At 42.5% G+C, this 18,829-nt stretch overlaps 1 protein-coding gene across 1 annotated transcript in view; it reads right to left on the reverse strand.

Annotated features, from left to right (window-relative positions):
- Positions 1-33: 33 nt before the first annotated feature.
- The window catches only part of RALA (RAS like proto-oncogene A), a 47,814-nt gene continuing 29,018 nt past the window's right edge, over positions 34-18,829 (reverse strand). The window contains exons 2-5 of the mRNA XM_004582358.3: positions 15,011-15,165; positions 13,447-13,655; positions 8,989-9,163; positions 34-2,039 (exon numbers count right to left, since the gene is read on the reverse strand). Coding sequence (XP_004582415.1) covers positions 1,917-2,039; positions 8,989-9,163; positions 13,447-13,655; positions 15,011-15,124 — 621 coding nt within the window. The 5' untranslated portion in view covers positions 15,125-15,165 and the 3' untranslated portion in view covers positions 34-1,916. The remainder of the gene's footprint in view (positions 2,040-8,988; positions 9,164-13,446; positions 13,656-15,010; positions 15,166-18,829) is intronic.

An 18,829-nucleotide genomic window follows, 5' to 3' on the forward strand; every position in this document is an offset into this window, starting at 1 on the left:
GTCATGTTGAAAACATCAAATAAGAGAACAGAATTTTTTTTTTTAAAAAAAGGAAGTTTATTGGTCTTTAAATGGCTCAAATTGCAAATAAAGGAATTGGGTAGTGGCATCAGCCTAAGACATGTGAGGCATCTCTGTCCATTGGCTTCATAGCACCTCAGTACCCAGGAGAGGAAAGGTCTCAAAGCAGAGTCACAATGTTAGTGGTTATGACCCCTGGTTAGTAAGACTGCAATGAGTGAATACAGACAGAGATTTCTGGGCCCGCTGGCCAATATTACATTGGTAACTTTAATTCTGCATATGGCATAACCTATGAAAAATACGAAATGGAAGATGTACATCTCACACTCTTGAGGGACAAATATTTAACATGACAAGCTGAATGTAGTATCTAAAGAGCTGAGTTCCTTAAAAGTCTATTTTTGATAGCTTTACATACACTTCTGTTACCTGGAATGCCTGAACATATCTTTGACTGATTCAAATTAGGGCTGAGGAAAAAAAACCAAAAAGCTCTGTTCAATCAACTGTGCTAGCTCCATCCCAGAGAGGAAAGAATGACAGTGATCTATGTAATTCCCAGCAAAATTATGTATCCAAACAGCTTGCTGGAACACTTCAAGTGGCGACTGAGTAGGGACGCAGCCCCATGTTTGGTGTGTGTGTGTGCACACACGTTTTCTACACTATGCCTGGGCTGGATTGTTTGATGCTAATTTTAGGAAGATGTAGCCACAGAGTTCATCATGAACATAAACAAACTACAAATACTCTTAATAATTCCTGTAAAGCCAAACTGTAAATCTCATGAATACAAATTTAGAAAGAAACAGGTGGCAAGTATGACTTATTTTCTCCAAGTGTTCTAATGCAAAATGGATTATTAGCATGGTTAATATTTTTCCTGTGCCCTAATTTGAGGAGATTAAAACCTAACACTTACATACTCACCACCTGCGAAAAGTGATTTCCAGGGACCAGCATCTTAGAGGAAAAGAGGCTTCACACAAATCCATCAGGTGGTGAATCCTCACAAGTCTAAAATTATCTTGCAAGGACATGCTGGCCTTCCACTGTAAACCACCTCACAGCCGATTCAGAGTGCTCAAGCAGCTCTGGAACCTTACTTCCAAGGACCAGAGTATGGCACACAGTTTTCATCTGGACAGACTCCCAGCGGACAGTTATTTCTTAAGAACCTTCTATACAAAAGCTGTACCCCACAGCAGGCATACAGTGTCTCACGGGACAACGGGGCGCCAGCGAGAACATGCCCAGAATGATGTAACTGGATATTTTTCAGTTTCTAAATTAAGGCATATTCCAAAATGTCCATGTACAAGCTTACACCAGTTTTCTAAGTTAATCACCAGGTCATTAGTGCAGACTCACAGATGAATTGCTCTCAGATTAACTATATGCAACAACCATGCCAACAACTTTTTCTTCTATATTTTGCATAACAATGGTTTAAAAAGTGGTACAGTTTAACTATCATGTTCACAATTGTCATTTTTCAAGGCAGTAGAAGACCAAGACATTTTAAAATGATATAAAATTTAAGCTTTATAATAAACGCCAGAGGAAGTAGCCTTTCCTCCCGTTGCCCACCACTGTCTCACTTCTTTATTTAACAGTTCCGGACAAACTGCCCGAGAGACAGACATGCTACATTCAGGACCGTGATAAATGTAGGCAGTTATGAAATAAGCTCAACTTTGCTTCTGGGAGAGGCCACGTGAATTTCTTTTTAGAGTGAATTTGACTTTCAGTGTAGTTCCAATTCATGCTTTTAGTGATACATAACAATTTCCAAAATGTTAAAGTAATTTCAGTCAATTGAGCCTTCATTGGCAATGCTTATAAATTATATTTATTAGTATGGTCAAGGTAAGAAAGAAGTTGGGCTCTGATTATAAAATGCAGCATCTTTCTCTGATTCTCTTGGCTAAACTTTTCCTCTTCTTTTTCCCATTCTTCTCTTTGCTGTCTTCCATCTTTCTGGCTCGAATTTCCCTCATTAAATCAAAAAATACCTAGAAAGAAGAAAACAGGGTAAATAAAGCACAGACATACTAGTAATGGAGTATTTCTCTATACCAAAGAAGTAAACCTGGGAATAACTAAAGAACAAATGTTCAGCAGGAAAGCAACAAACCAAGGTCTGCATCTAGCACCTTGAGAAAATTGTGCAATACTGTTTGTAGAATGTTCATGTAATAACATCTCATCTTCCATTTTTCTTTTTTCTTTTTTTTTTTAAAGATTTATTTTATTTTTATTACAAAGTCAGATATACTGAGAGGAGGAGAGATAGAGAGGAAGTGGAGCTGCCGGGATTAGAACCAGCGGCCATATGGGATCAAGGCGAGGACCTTAGCCACTAGGCCACGCTGCCGAGCCCTGATCTTCCATTTTTCAATCAAAATGTAAAAAACAAATGCTACAAAGTAATGATAGCTTCAATGATAAAACTTAATGGATTATGGGCCCGGCAGCGGGGCCTAGCGGCTAAAGTCCTCGCCTTGAAAGCCCCGGGATCCCATATGGGCGCCGGTTCTAATCCCGGCAGCTCCACTTCCCATCCAGCTCCCTGCTTGTGGCCTGGGAAAGCAGTCGAGGACGGCCCAATGCATTGGGACCCTGCACCCGCGTGGGAGACCCGGAAGAGGTTCCAGGTTCCCGGCTTCGGATCGGCGCGCATCGGCCCGTTGCGCTCACTTGGGGAGTGAAACATCGATGGAAGATCTTCCTCTCTGTCTCTCCTCCTCTGTGTATATCTGGCTGTAATAAAAAATGAATAAATCTTAAAAAAAACTTAATGGATTATTATACCGAAGTACAGTAACAGATGCATTTGATTAGTTCATGTCATAGTAATGTTATTAATAAAATTCATATATAATAACTTGCTCTCTAGAAATGGAGCTCAGAAAAGAAAGCAGGTACTTTCATTGATATCATACACCAGGAAATTAGTTCATTACAATATACTTGAGAAGTTACCATTTTTTAAAAATCTGAGGTATCACAAAAACTCAGAAATTACTAGAATAAAATTCAAAAGTTAAATTTAATTGTAACAAACATTCTGTGTTCTCTATAGAAGGGCCTGGAAGATCCACATTGTACATAGAAGTTATGTATATGTGTAGGATAAATGAATGAATAACTTAGGGTCCATACTTTTGCATTCTTTTACTGCAGAATAAAACACAACCCCCCAAATAAGCGAGAAATACAGAAGAAATAATACGTCAGAGTAAATGAATGTATTTAAAGACCAATGTGCCTTTCTTGAGATGCCTGAGCTCTCTAATGTCAACTTCAACTGGAAAAGGTAAAATAACTAGTGTACAGGGAAGATGACCTCTGTGTGTGTGTGTGTGTGTGTGTGTGTGTGTGTGTGTGTGTACACGTGGGTGCATGTGCCGCTGGTGCTGGAGATACCTGCTTGCATCCACAAAGAACCCAACAGGGAACAACATTATGGCTTTATGGGTTAAGCCCCCACGTGCCTCACTGTCACCCCACCATCAGAGTGCTGGTTTGTGTTTAGGCTGCTCCTTTTCAGATCCAGCTCCTGCTTATGCCCTCGGGAAAGCAGTGGAAGACGGCCCCAGTGTTTGGGTCCCCACTGATCATGTGGGAAACCCAGATGGAGTTCCAGGTTCCTGTTCACCTGGTCTGGCCCCAGCCATTATGGCTATCTGAAGTGAACCTCCAGTGAAGAATACCCTTCTCCCCTACTTCTCTTCTCTTTCTTTCTCATTATTACTCTGCCTTTCAAATAAACAAAACACACCCTGAAAGGAAAAAAAAATTGCAATTTTTTATAAACCAGGCAATAATAACACTCGTATTTTCAATTTCAAGGGGAAAGGTGGAAGGGAACAGTGGTATATCTCTGAATAAACTTTGTCATGTAATTTCTTTTTTGGAAACAAATATCTTACACATTCCAGTAAAATAAAGTAACTCATAAAAAACAAAAATCAAGTTAAAACAAGAACTGACTACAAGCCAAGTTGGTGACAAAATGATGCAGAGGCAAGAATTATTGTAACAGTGCTTATAACACAAAATATGGAATGGCCGTCTTAGAACAAATGTGAAGAATAAACAAAAAAAGTTTGTCAGTGCCAGTGATACCACTCTCAGAATTCAAGTGGTTATGTTAATGTAGAGGAACCAAGGTTTTCAGTGTAAAAGGTACAGTGCAATATCAAAGAGTCTGTAAAGTGAAATTTGAACCGGAAATAACAGGATCTTTTTTTTTTTTTTCCTTTTAATACTATTGACTTCCTAGCACTGTTCACTGTAAGGCCAATGATGACAACCCTATAGTTAACAAGGAAATGAGAACTTAGTCTGTGGCTGCTTTAAACTCGGTGTCATTAGGAGAGTCCTCCCAGCACTGGCTTCTCTTGCAGATAGAACACTATGAGAAGGGTGAAACCAGCAGGTTCAAGCTCTAACTTCAGGCGAGCCTCTGCAAACAAACCTCCAATGAGTCCTATCAGAAGATACCAAGGTCATTTTAATGGGCAACACATTTGGAAACTTGCTAAGGCTTCATCAGCAAATTTAATGAATCAGTGCTTAAAAAAAAAAGTCCTGCTTCAACTGCCAAATGGAAGGAAACAAGGTACTAAGGATGGGAATAAATTGGTTGTGATGAACTCACACAAATGGTAATCCCCTAAGCACAGGCTTTTTGTAACAGTTTTAACTTCCAAATAATTTCTTTCCTCTCCTCCTCCCCTCTTTCTTTCCAATTTAGAGCTAACCAGTGCACACGAAATAATTTGTCTTTTCTAATTTTAGGTAAGAGACCTTAGGAAAATCCTCCTTATCTCACTTAAGTTATCAGAAATGACTAATACCTCTCTAAAAAAAGAACAACAGGGCCCGGAAGCGTGGCCTAGCGGCTAAAGTCCTCGCCTTGAAAGCCCCGGGATCCCATATGGGCGCCGGTTCTAATCCCGGCAGCTCCACTTCCCATCCAGCTCCCTGCTTGTGGCCTGGGAAAGCAGTCGAGGACGGCCCAATGCATTGGGACCCTGCACCCGCGTGGGAGACCTGGAAGAGGTTCCAGGTTCCCGGCTTCGGATTGGCGCGCATCGGCCCGTTGCGGCTCACTTGGGGAGTGAATCATCGGACGGAAGAGCTTCCTCTCTGTCTCTCCTCTCTGTATATCTGCCTTTGTTTTTTTTTTTTTTAAAGGATTTATTTATTTTTTAGTAACACAGGAATTAGAAAAATTCATTGGGGACACACTGGGTCAAGTTGCTGCGTGCCGCACTGGCACCCAGGTAGCAGCCTGTTTGAGTCCCAGCTGCTCTACTTCTGACCAGTCCTCTACTAATGTGTTTGGGAAAAACAGAAGTGCTTGGGCCCCTGCTATCCACACGGGACACCCAGATGAAGCTCCTGGCGTCGGCCTGCCTCAGCTCTGGCCATTGTAGCCACCTGGGCAGTGAACCAGCAAACAAAACATGTCTGTGTTTCCCTCTTTCTTTTTCAGATAAATAAATCTTTTTAAAAAATTATTTTAATCGTATTTGAGACAGAAAGAGAAAAAAATCTCCCGCCTACTAGTTTAATTCTCAAACACCAGCAACATTCAGGGCTGGGGCAGATCACAGCCAGGGACTCAGAACTCGACCCGGACTTTCCACGAAGGTCGCAAGGATCCAGGTCCTTGAGCTCTTCACCTGGTCTCAGCACCAGCGGGAAGCTGGGATAAAAGTGGAGCTGGACTTGAATGCAAGCAAGTGTTATGACATGGGAAGAGGACATTCCAGTAGCTTCTGCGAAATGTTCATTCCCTAATCATCATTTGAAGTCAAACCAGCGGGCAGACTGAGCACCAGAGTTAGCCAGACCCAACAGCACAAACCACAGGCCCAGGACTTCTCCACATCTCCTCATCCTGAAAGTCTGAAGAAGAGCATTCAAAGTGTATTCACTTAGGATCCCACATTAGTGATTTCCATAGCAAACACCCACACCCTCTACACAATACCTTCCAATACAACTTAATTCTGGAAGCCGCATAATTATTACAAGTTACTGGAGCCATGGAGGTGTTTTACAGAGTACCTATTCTGCAGGGCGCAGCAGTATATGAAATGGTAACTTTCAGTATGAATTTGTATCTCCGTTTACAAGAAGCCCTGTATAATGTAATTAATTCTGTTTTGGGGATATGCTTACAAACTGCAGATCCTGTCTTCTAAAACTGGGTACAGCAGCATTTTCCCAGGGGCTTTTTCAGCATCCTGTCACCCGTCAGCAGGAGGTGGAGTCAACCCCTTCCTCTTGAATCCATGTGGGACTTTCCAACAGCCCTGACCAATACCATCAGGCTGAAACAATGCTGCACCACCTCAAATGCCAAGTCAGGAAAGCTGGGGTCGTTTCTGCCAGGTCTTAGTCTCCTGGGACATTGCCACTGGAATACTGCCACTATGCTATGAGTAATTCCAAACCAACACACATGGAAAAGCCACATGGAGGAGTCCATGTGGAAAGGAACCAAGGCTTCCCTGGACCAGCGCCAGCATCCACCGGCAGAGCCAGACATGTGCGAACAAGCCTGCAGAACCTAAGTTTAGATACGTCCAAGTGCTCAGACTTGGAGCCTTTCAGCTGAGGCATCAGACTGTGACACAAAGACAAGTCTTCTCTTTACTGTTACCCTGGCTAAAAGAATCTGTGAGCAGAATAAATAGCTGTTTTTCCCAAAAAGTTGCTGGGATGCATTTTATTACAGTCATGTTAACAAAAACAGCCCTTTTACTTCTGAAAATCAATACATGCACATACTCAAAATCTTCAGTGCAAAAATCTACAGTTCAAAGAACATGCATCTAAGCACTGTGCATTTGTCGTCTGGTGGCAACCACAGGGGTCAGTTCTAAAACATTCTCACGATGCAGACATGCATATGTATGAGTGTGTACTGAAAACACAGATGGCAGCAGGCCATGGGAACCTTCTGCGTCAGCACGTGCAGGATCCTTCCACTGCTTTGGTCCTCATTTCTTTTACACGATTGGGTGGTATTCCAATATGTGGACCTTACCTCAAAACTAGTCCTATTGGACACTGAATATTTCCACTCTTTTTGTTTCTACAAATACTGCTTCAATGAGAGCTGCCAAATACGCCTGTACCTGCATGGTTGCCTTCTGCATAATACATTTTCACAACATGAGCTATCGTGTCCTAATTTTGACAGATGATCACCAAACTACCCTCCCATCAGCATATTAGACGCTCCTGTTTTTCTGTATTCTTGGCAATGGTATATTAACAGCCTCTTTGCTGTTAACCAACATGCTAGATTAAAAAAAAAGACATTATTTCATTAAAAAAATTCTATTTTCCTTTTTACAAGTGAGATTGAAATCTCTTTTTCAATTAAATAGCCATTTACCTTCCCCTCCGTGACACGCCTGCCTCTGTTTGCTAACTGTCTTCTGATGGGTTGCTGGTCTTTTTCTTACTGCCCTATAGAGCTCTGGAAATCCACACCACCGTGTTCCCAGGGCCTCTGATGCCAGCAGACCATCAGATCTGTCTCCTAGGCTGCTAATCTGTCATTCCTCTCCATTCCTCAAAGCTGAAGCATTCCACTACCCACAACCTGCTCAAGACACCCATCAGGAGGAAACTAGATATCTGCAATGAAAATACTCAATGCTGCCTTTTAAAACTATAAAATGTGCCCAGCATGATACTCTAGTGGCTAAAGTCTTTGCCTTGTGTGCTCCAAGATCCCATATGGCTGCTGGTTCAAGTCCTGGCTGCCCCATTTCTCATCCAGCTCTGTGGCCTAGGAAAGCAGTTGAGGACCCTGGGACCAAGAGACCCAGAAGAGGCTCCTGGCTCAGCTCCAGCCATTGTGGCCGCTTGGGGAGTGAGCCAACAGACAGATATTCCTCTCTGTCTCTCCTTCTCTCTGTAAATCTAACTTTCCAATAGGGTCCTGAAGCCCTCGCGCAGCCTCAGCCATCTCTGGCTGCAGGATGAAATGCTCTCAGGGAGGCATCTCAGTGCCCAAGGAGGTGCTCTTAACCTGGTGTCTGGGAAGGACCCCTCTGAACCACAGGGGAAGCTGGGAGGACCCAGGATTTCTGTTTCCACTTAAGGCAAACAATGGTTGTTGGTGTGGAATAGAGCAGTTCAACAGTAAAATCCTCTGGGCTGAAGGCTCCTTCATCTTGGAAGGGACCTTCACTTTTTTTTTTTTTTAAAGATTTATTTTTATTACAAAGTCAGATATACAGAGAGAGGAGGAGACAGAGAGGAAGATCTTCCGTCCGATGATTCACTCCCCAAGTGAGCCGCAACGGGCCGATGCGCGCAGATCCGATGCCGGGAACCTGGAACCTCTTCCAGGTCTCCCACATGGGTGCAGTGTCCCAATGCATTGGGCCGTCCTCGACTGCTTTCCCAGGCCACAAGCAGGGAGCTGGATGGGAAGTGGAGCTGCCGGGATTAGAACCGGCGCCCATATGGGATCCCGGGGCATTCAAGGCGAGAACTTTAGCCGCTAGGCCACGCCGCCGGGCCCCGGGACCTTCACTTCTGACAACTGAATGGGGCTGGGCAGGCATCAGCCAGGGGTAAGGACATTTGGTGCTGCTATCTTAAGACTGGAGACACTTTCTCTTAAATCACCCAGTCCCATTAGGGTGAGAGAAAAAGGCAGAGATTCAGTTAGGAATGCTGTCAGTGCTAAAATAAAGCAAGCACAGCTGCAGTGTCCCGTGTCTGACGGCCCTCGGGAAGCTGCACAAGGCGGAGCTCGGAATTCCTCACACGCTCTACTGCAGCTTTCAGGGGTGATAAAAACCATCATGTATAAAATCCCTACTTGATGGGCTCCTGGATTCTCCAGACAAAATGGGGCCAAGACACAGGCCAGCAGCCTATTTTTAACATGATGCAGTGGTTAAAGGAGTCACATTTTACCTTGTCAACATTAGCCCGCGTTTTAGCAGATGTTTCCACATAGTTAACATTCCACTGGTCAGCTCGGTTTTTTGCTTCTTCTACAGAAACCTGCCTTTTATCTTCTAAATCTGATTTGTTACCAACCAGCAGAAAAGGAACATTCTCGTCTTCTTTTACTCTTAAAATCTGCTCCCTGGATAAGAAAAAAAATATATATTATTTCTACATGTTAAAAAAAAACAGTATTTGCAATCAGCATTTGTGTGATTATGTTTCTATACAGTAACAAACACATGTATTATACTGTAGAAAAATAATCAGTGCTTATTCCATACTCCACCAACAATATTTTCTTTTTTTCAGTGTCATAGTATTTACTTGAAAGGTAGAGAGAGCAAGGGAAAAAAAGAAAAAGAGGGTTTCTCTGCTGGTTCACTCCCCAAATGGCTGGAACTTTTGAAGTGCTTGGGCCTTCATCCCTTCCTTTCCCCGGGGCTCTGGCATGGTGATGCTCCCATCAGAGGCTGCAACTTAACTCACTGTGCCCCACTGGTGGCCCCATTTACAAACACCACTTGAGGTACATTCACTTCACTAGTGAAGGAAAAATATACCAAACATGGCAGTACAGGCCCAAATTCAAAAGTTCAAGTCCTTTAAAAAAAAAAAAAAGGCGGGGGGAGGGCATGGGGAGAGGTTGAGGGAATCCCAGAGCCTATGAAACTGTGTCATAAAACAAAAAACAAACAAGCAAAAAACCCCAAATGTTTGCTTGAGGATGATTTTAGTTATACAAAACCTCCGAACAGTTCATCATGCCTCCACCTGGCTATCATGGCTCTCTGACTTCCCTTGCTTTTGATAACCCAAACAGTGTTGAGAAGTGCTACTTACAATGCCTGTCAAATGATATTTGTCTGATGTTCTTCTAATGATTAGGGGATGGGCTCAGGGAACATTGCCAAGGTAGAATGCAAAAAGCTCCCGTGTCCAATTAATCACTGCAAGGTAACTCCTGAGGCTCCTGAACAGATTTGTTTCATGGGGAGTTAAGCTGTAGACTGGGAGAGTGTCATCTAGTTTATAGTGGCATGACTGTTCTTCCTCATCATGTGACTTCTTGGACTTGGGTTCCTCGCCAAATGGGGCTAAAAACACACCCTCCTTAGCTGCTAGAAGGACCAAGTGTAGAGTGCTTATAACTGCACGGTATATAGCAAACATTCAATAAATGTTAGCTGTGCTTCTGATTATCTACTGGAAGAAGACACTGTCTTAAAAAAGTCAACAGACCAAAGGACTAGATTTACTAGCAAGACTGGATTTACTCTCTTGCTATCTTTAGATGTCTCTTGAAATTGTTAAGATGTTGAAACTATAGGGAACTAAGTGTTTTAGACAAAGGAAATACCGCCAGAGGGCCGCCCTATAACCAGATACCTCAGGGAACACATTCTGGTTGAGGTTTCTTACCAACAGTTCCACTTCGTGAGAGACTCCTGATGTGGAGCTAACATCAAGGTGCCTGGCTCCACACTCAAGTCTCTCAAGCCTCCATGACATTTCTCCTTCATGGCAAAGTAACAAACTGAGAGGAACTGTATTTATTACATGAAAGGAATTTAAGAAGTTCATGGAAAATACATTAAAAGATAATAAATTTTCCAAGAAATTTTTGAAGCTTTCCTTGTAGAGTGAACAGAGCACATTTATGAAATACACGAGAAAAAGGGTGGAAAGAAAGGTGAATTCTGAAAATGTTTTAAATCAACTGACAAGTAGAACTGATATTAACAAAATAATATATGATAAATACCATGGCATGGAATGATTTTTTTTAAAAAAATGCTCTACATAGAAATGCTTAAACATTAAAAGAAAATGTAGGAAAATGGGCTGCAATTGTGAATTAGGTAACATAACATATTCCTTTTATTTGAAAGGCAGAGTTACATAACAGGAGAGAAACAGAGGGAGAACCATTGTTTTGCTGGTTCACTCCCCAAATGGCTGCAACAGCTAGAGGTGGGCAGGTCAAAGCCAGGAGCCAGGAGATTTTCTGGGTCTTCCATGAGGGAGCAGGGGCCAAACCACTTGGGCTAATACTCTGTTGCTTTCCCAACCATATCAGCAGGAAGCTAGATTAGAATTGGAGCAGACAGGACACGGAGTGGAGACCACATGGGATGCGGGCATTGCAGGTGGCAGTTTAATTCACTACACCACAGCACCAGACCCAACATATCCATTTAAAAATATATAGCCTTGGGCCCGGCGTTGTAGCCTGGCGGCTGGAGTTCTCGCCTTGAATGCACCGGAATCCCATGTGGGCACCGGTTCTAATTCCGGCAGTTCCACTTCCCATCCAGCTCCCTGCTTGTGGTCTGGGAGGGCAGTCCAGGACGGTCCAAGGCCTTGGGACCCTGCACCTGTGTGGGAGACCTGGAAGAGGTTCCTGGCTCCTGGCTTTGGATCGGTGCAGCACCGGCCATCGTAGTCACGTGGGGAGTGAATTATCGGACAGAAGATCTTCTTCTGTCTCTCCTCCTCTCTGTATATCTGCCTTTGTAATAAAAATAAATAAATCTTAAAAAATATATATAGCCTTGGAAAATCTGGACCTAAGGAGTCAGAGGTGAAAAGAACTTTATGTTTTATTTGTCACTTTCCTGGCTATACACAAAGGTAATGTTTATTATCTGCATACACATTTTGTTTAGTGTTAAAATTTACTTTACAGTGAGAGAGGATGTTATAGAATTTTACAATAGGAAAATCCCTTTTCAATCTGGTCTAACTTCTTTTTTGAAATAAGGAAAGTGAACAGCAAAAAGGTAAGTTTTCAAATTGAATCAAATGTTTACTCAACATTATTTACAAACACCTAAGCATCAAGCTTGAATGTGGCAGGTGTGACAGTAAACTTCTGCAGCACATCTTTAACACAGATGAGGGAGCAATGCATTCTGCCCTGGGGACAGAGAGGGCCAGGAAGGCTGAAGGCAGGGGATGGTACTTATCTTTGTGGTTATCCATGTGCAGTGTCTACTGTAACCATTCACACCTTCTCAAAAATGTCTTCGCTATTGCTGGTGAGTCACTAGGGCTATTTTTATTTATGGAAGGCAACTCATTGGAGGCACACCAGAATAGTAATGAATCATCCTTACTTTCTGTAACAGTAATGGCCTCAAATCTCTCTTTTGGTGTAAAAATACTTCATTCTCTTGAGAAACATCACTTTGGCTCTGGTAACTATGGTGACAAAATTTATTCCATTAGCTAGAACAGGCCCTGCTAAGCACTCATATATATACTGAATGAATAAGAAGGTACTGACATTTATGTAACTTTCAACCCATTTCCCAGGATTGTAAGTGACTAGGAATGACCATCTTTTGCATGCTATCATGTCTGCAGTTCCTTCCTTATAGAAACCAGAAGTCTTAATTCTACAAATGAATTTACATTTTAAAGTTCCTCAATGACAAGCCTTTTTGCAAAGAGTATCTGTTCGCTTGGAATCCTTGGAGTTCTCAGAACTTTTAAGTGTATATAAAGAAGAATGCTCTAGATAGGCTCCCATTTGCTGCTCAACCACCTGAAATGCCTTCTCTCCTCATCTGTGAAAACCTTTCCGCAGGCCCCTCTGTTCGGGGAGGTTTCCTAGCTCCTCTCCGCCCCCCCAGGCCCTCAGTCATGATGGTGACTGACTTTGTCACTAAGTTGCTCTTGATCACATGCTTTATATACTGACCACGACAATGAGGACACATGACATGTTTCTTTTATGTCCTTCAAAACTAAAGCAGATCCTCAGCACAGAAATAGGATTCTACGTGAAGATTATCTTTTACTGAATATACATGTTCTATCTGCAATATGACAAGAATTTCATCTGCATTAAATTTGACATATAGAGCAACCTTCCTTCTCCAAAACCACACTCCCCCAAAATGGATGCCAGATTTTGACTTAACAAACAATAAACAAGACAGTCTGTAGAACACAACCTTTTGTGCCAGTCTACAATATTATTTTAAAAATGCAGCACTGCCATAGCAGTGTGCCAGCTGAGCGTTTACACAGGTGCTGAAAATCCACAACTAACAGAAATTTTAAAACAGGGGATGGATCCATTATGTGATTCAAATATTAACCATGATGGCAATAGCAGCATTTTATCCGAAAAAGAAATATTTCACTAAAACGTAGAAGGACTTTCAGCCTGTCCTAGAGGTTGTCACAGACTCAGCCTCTTACTGCAGCTCTGCCCTGGAATGGCTGTAAGATTATGCTAAGTATCCTGAACATCTGAACATCTGTGTGTGCATGCATGTACACTGCTATCAGTGAACGAGTAAACACAATGAGAGACCAAGTAAAAGACCAACCAGCAAGAAGCCCTGGTTGTCCACTTGTTCTGGGGAGACTCGTGCAGTGGGTCACAGGCAGCAACCTCACTCTTGAACACACCTGAAGTCGGCTGTGGCTGCAAAGGACTCCATTTCCGTAATAGAGAAGACACAGAGGAAACCCTCCCCACTCCGGAAGTAGTTGTCTCTGATGGCAGCGTAGTCTTCCTGCCCAGCTGTATCTAAGATATCGATCTGCACTTCCTCCCCATCCAGCACTACCTTCTTCCGATAGCTGTCTGCTTTGGTGGGCTCATAGTCCTCTACAAACTACAAAAAAAGAGGAAAAACACATTCATTTTAAAGTCTTTTCACTTCCCCAAACAACTGGATTTATGAGAAGCCGACAAAACAGTACGTAGAGGTTTCAAGTACACTCCAGCACCCAGTTTCCCCCAATGGTAACAATGACATGAACCTTCATTTCCATTTCAGCCAAGTTTTTGGACTCCTTATTTGCAAAGACAGAGAGCAAAATTAAATTTCCTTTATTGCCCAAACCCTTTCCTTGTTATTAACAATCAATAAGACAGGGGGTGGTACAAATTCTGCAGGATTATTTCTGCCAGAGGACCACATGGCACACTTAGGTTACTTGCCACAGATCACTTTTGGGCCAAGTCGGCAACCTCTCTGTGCTGGTGGTTTTCTCATCTGTGAAGTGGGAATATCATGCAGGACTGTGTTCAGTAACTAAAAAACCTGCCTTCTACTGGGAGGAGGAGGAATGCAAGGTAATTTTTTTAACCAACACTTCAATCTTTAAGCCTTGCTAACTATGCTTTACGGAAAGCCATATTGTTGTATACAGCCTGATACTTTTAACTGAAGGATGTCAAGTCTGGCATAAATATGTGCACAAAAACCTGTAAGCTAAAAATGATAAATTTTAGCAACACAGCTGTTACTTGTTTAATAGTGACTACTGCCATTACAAAATTCACAAAAATGGAAATTTTCATTTAGATTACTAAAGAAGGCTTTATACATGTTAACTTCAACTTTCAACTACATAGTACATGCACTTGTTCTACAAATTCAAGCTAAGAATCTTTAAACTCAAAAAATAAAAAAGCTCTAGTTAAGACTATTCAAAAACTAGGCACCATTTTCAGTTTTGTTTTGAGAGCAGGAGATTTTACAAGGCTCTTGAATTCTTGACTTTTTTTTAAAAAGGATTTATTTATTTTTATTGCAAAGTCACATATACGGAGAGGAGGAGAGACAGAGAGGAAGATCCTCCATCCGATGACTCACTCCCTAAGTGGCTGCAACAGCTGGAGCTGAGCCAGTCCAAAGCCAAGAGCCCAGTATCTCCTCCAGGTCTCCCATGTGGGCGCAGGGAGCTGGATGGGAAGTGGGGTCATGGGGATTAGACTGGTGCCCATATGAGATCTTGGCACATCCAAGGCAAGGACTTCAGCCACCAGGCTAACACGCCGGGATTGAATTCTTGACTTGTTAAGCCAAGTTATATACAGGCATTGGCTCTGAATTTAAAAATGAAAAACATTATTTGCAGTTTTCAGGACTCAAGAAATCTATATGATCTAGCAGCAAGATTAGTAATCTAGAAAAATACCTCCAGTCCAAACTAGAGTATCTACTGGGAAACAAGCACTTACCTCGTCATACATGAACTGTAGAGTGAGAGCAGATTTGCCCACACCACCACTTCCCACCATGATGACTTTGTGTAAAGCCAAGGAATTCTGACCCTTGGGCTTATTTGCAGCCATCTTGTGTTGTAGTTTCCACCAAAAGATTAAGTGAGAAGAATCTGAGGATGAAAGAAGATATTACATTCTGAATATTCTTCTATGAAAGAGATATGTTCTTAGGGTTCCAGATAACCAATTTTCATTCTGCAGTGATTTTAAGCAGATGGCCAATGAAGCATGCTCACTTAGGGAAACATCCCCTTATCTGAGAATACTATGGCAATAAAACAAGCATAGTGCTCAAGTACATTTCGTTTGTAACTGTTAGTTTTCAGTTAGGAGCTGTGATCAAAAATGAAAATTTCTCAGGGTAATCACACACTGATAATGATAGGGCATCAGCTAGATTATATTCACACAGATTAGGAAAACAGGCTAAGGGGTCACTTCATTTTCATACTCATCTATACAGGCAATATGTGGAGAGCTGCCCCTTCCAAATTCAGTTAGAAACAACCGATTAAAACAAGACTACAACACTGTGGTCAAGAACTTCACCCAAAAGCTTACCTAACTGCCCTCTGATAAAAGCAGAAATCTCATCTCGGCAACTTGGTAACAGAATTATACCCAACTATGAAAATACAGTAACACCAGTGTTTCTTGTGGTGGCTGGCCAATCTAACCTAACTACTGAGTCTACTGTACCGCTACTTTCCTCAGAACATGCCTTTAATACATTCATGTGTTCAGCATGGAAAAGATTAGGCTCCTGCAGGACCTGCAGTAATGACTGGCGTAAATGGCAGCTAGTTTCCCACAGCCAAGGTACAAGACCTCAGGGAAGAAGTCACAGCAAACACCGACTGTGTGTGGCGTGTGAGCAGAAACTGTTCTCTGAGGCCAGGGGGCACACCTTTCCTCAGTGTCTTGGGTTTGTTTTGGTTGAAAACACAGCTTTGCTTAGTTGTGCTTCAGATCTGCTTACCCCCTGTCTTGTGGGTCCCTTTGCCAGCTGGGTTACATGGAGTACACACTGGGCTCCTGGGGGTCTTAAGTGGCCCTCTTAGGCCTCTCAGCCTTTGTTAGGCACTTTTCTGTATTGGACATATTCTTAGGCTATCTGGCTAATTCCTCCTAGTTTGGGAATAACAACGTAAATGACTCTTCTCTGTCCTGTGCTCTTAGCATTTGATACCTTCCCTAAATATCCCTTTTAATAATTTGAAATTGCTTTGCAATCTGGGTGCTAGTGTCATGTCTATTTGGTTATCTCACCCTTAACATGACTACCAGTGCTAGGCAGATAATCAGCCATCCAGCGCACATGTGCTGAATGAACAGATAAAATAAATGGCTGCAGCCTGACTTAGCCCTGGAAGTGTGGCAGACAGGACCAGTGGGAGGTAGCTGCTCCTACTACAGAGTCCACCGCAGCAGGAGAAAACAGTTTGCTTTGGGTCTCGGAGGCATAGGATACCCAAGGGCTAGATACTGTTTTGAATTCCACCCAGAAACCATGCCCACATGCCTATTTGTCCAGTACAGAAAAGGAGTAAGGAAGAAATCCCCACTGTCCTTCCACCATTTAATATGACATGCTAACATAATTCCTTTGAAACTGCTTTCACCCTCCATCCAGTGTCTCTTCTGAGTACCAGCCAAATGATCATTACATCCTGCCTGTCTTTCATTGCTCAAAAACACGAAAATTATCATGTCACATATCTCAAATAAGTTAAAAATCTAAAAGATACCAAATATAAGCCAGTTTATGGAGTATGGTGGTGTTGGTGATCCTAAATCTGGAAATGATTTTTCTCACTATGATCACATCATAGTACATAACCCATTATTTTATTTTTAGAACAGAAGTACCACTAAAGTTTGATGTTACCGTATCAATTAATAATCTAACAGGGGCGTGGTGTGTGCGTTTTAAAGGAAAACGCTTAACAGTTACATCAACCTGGTTAAAATGCCTTTCCTTTCAGAACAACTTTACATATAGCCTATGACTCACTCAGAAATGGAAAAGGCAGACTCCTGAAGATATTTTCCCAAGTTACAAAACCTCCCTAGCAACCATAAGCTGAATACTGCACACTCTGAAGAGACTATCTGGAAATGAGGTTCCTGTCAAGGAAATCCTCCTCCATGACATTTAGTAAACCCAACTCCCAATCCTGGGTCTGGTTACTCTGAATGATAAACAAACTAAAGCTCCTGCCTCTTGCAACTAAGACACAAACATGTACACAAAGAAGAAAGAGCCATCAATACCAAGTGCAATGAAAAGAAGATGGGAGGTATGGGATTACCAGTAAGGCATGAAGCCACTCTTACCAGGTGGTCAAGTAAGACACCCCTGAAGTGTCATTTCATCATAAAATTTATACTTATATTTTATTTACTTGAAAGGCAGACACAGTGTCTCCCATCCTCTGGTTTGTTCTCCAAATTACTCACACATCTCCGACTGAGACAGGAGCCCAGAACTCAGTCAGAGGTTCCAAGATGAGTGGTAGGGAGCCAATTACCTGGGCCTTCACTGCTGCCTCCCAGGGTGGGCATTAGCAGGACGCTGGAAAGGAGAGTGGGGTTGGTACTCCATCCCAGAACCTGACATGGGATTGGGCCATCCCAGCAACATCTTAAACCTACACTAAATGCTCAGTCCTGAAGATGCACCAACTGAGCCGAGAACTGAAGGTCTGGAAGGACATCTCTGAAGGCAGTGGGAGCAACAAGCACAAAGATCCTAAAAAGAGCGAAGGCTGGCAAATTCTAGGGGTCAAGGAAGGCCAGAGTGGAGGAGGGCCAGTAAGTAACAGGAAGTGGCACTGAGAAGCCGGTAAAAGGACAAACCACAAAAAGCCTTGAAGGCCATGGGATGGTGTTAGGATTTTATTACAACTGGGAAGCCTCCCCAAAGTTTTTAAGTCAAATAGTGACACAATTTTGATCTGTTTTTATAAACTTCCTGGCTGGCATGGCGAATGGACTAAACTACAAGAATTCAAAGCACAGGAGGTCACCCAGTAGCCCATGTAGGATAGGATTGGCTAAGGGCCACGGCAGCATATTAGGCCCACCACTACAACTAGTATTTGCGTGACTACCAATACTCAATGGAAACACTTACTGACCCTTCCTAAGCACTGTTCGGAGCACTTCGTACATAGAACTAGGCTGTCAGCACTTGCGTTATATTAACAATAACACTTTTTAAACTTCATTTAGAGATCTGAGTCACAGCAGTTGACTTGCTCAAGGCTGGGCCAGATTTCAAACTGAAGTAGCCTGGCTCTCCTAACTTGTGGGCTAGTTGGGATCTATTTTGGACTGGATGGAGGAAAACAAGAGTGATTTCTAAGTTTTTTGGGGGGCAGGTGGGGTAGGGACAGGACACAAAGATCTGAATGTATGGTGACATTTTTTTAAGTCAATGATGGGCAGACTAGGGAGGCACAGGGCTGGGAAAGAAATTCCAAGCTCTACTTGTGTGTACGATATTCTAGTCTGGAGGTGAGAGGTGAGGTCAGAAATAGATGGAGACAAAAGTGTTAATAACAGTCTACTGACAGTATTTGAGGTCACAAAACTGGAAGGAGGTGTTTATCTCAGAGGTTAAGATACCAATGTATAGAATCAGATTACTCGGAGTCATTCCCAGCTTCCCTCCCGACTCCATCCTCCTGTCTAAGGCTCACCCTTGGAGGAAAACTGTTTTATATGCATGGAGTGAAAGAAGCTTAAAGTATTATAGAAAACCCAAGTCAT

Source organism: Ochotona princeps, chromosome 20 (assembly GCF_030435755.1).
Source record: "Ochotona princeps isolate mOchPri1 chromosome 20, mOchPri1.hap1, whole genome shotgun sequence".
NCBI lineage: Eukaryota > Metazoa > Chordata > Mammalia > Lagomorpha > Ochotonidae > Ochotona > Ochotona princeps.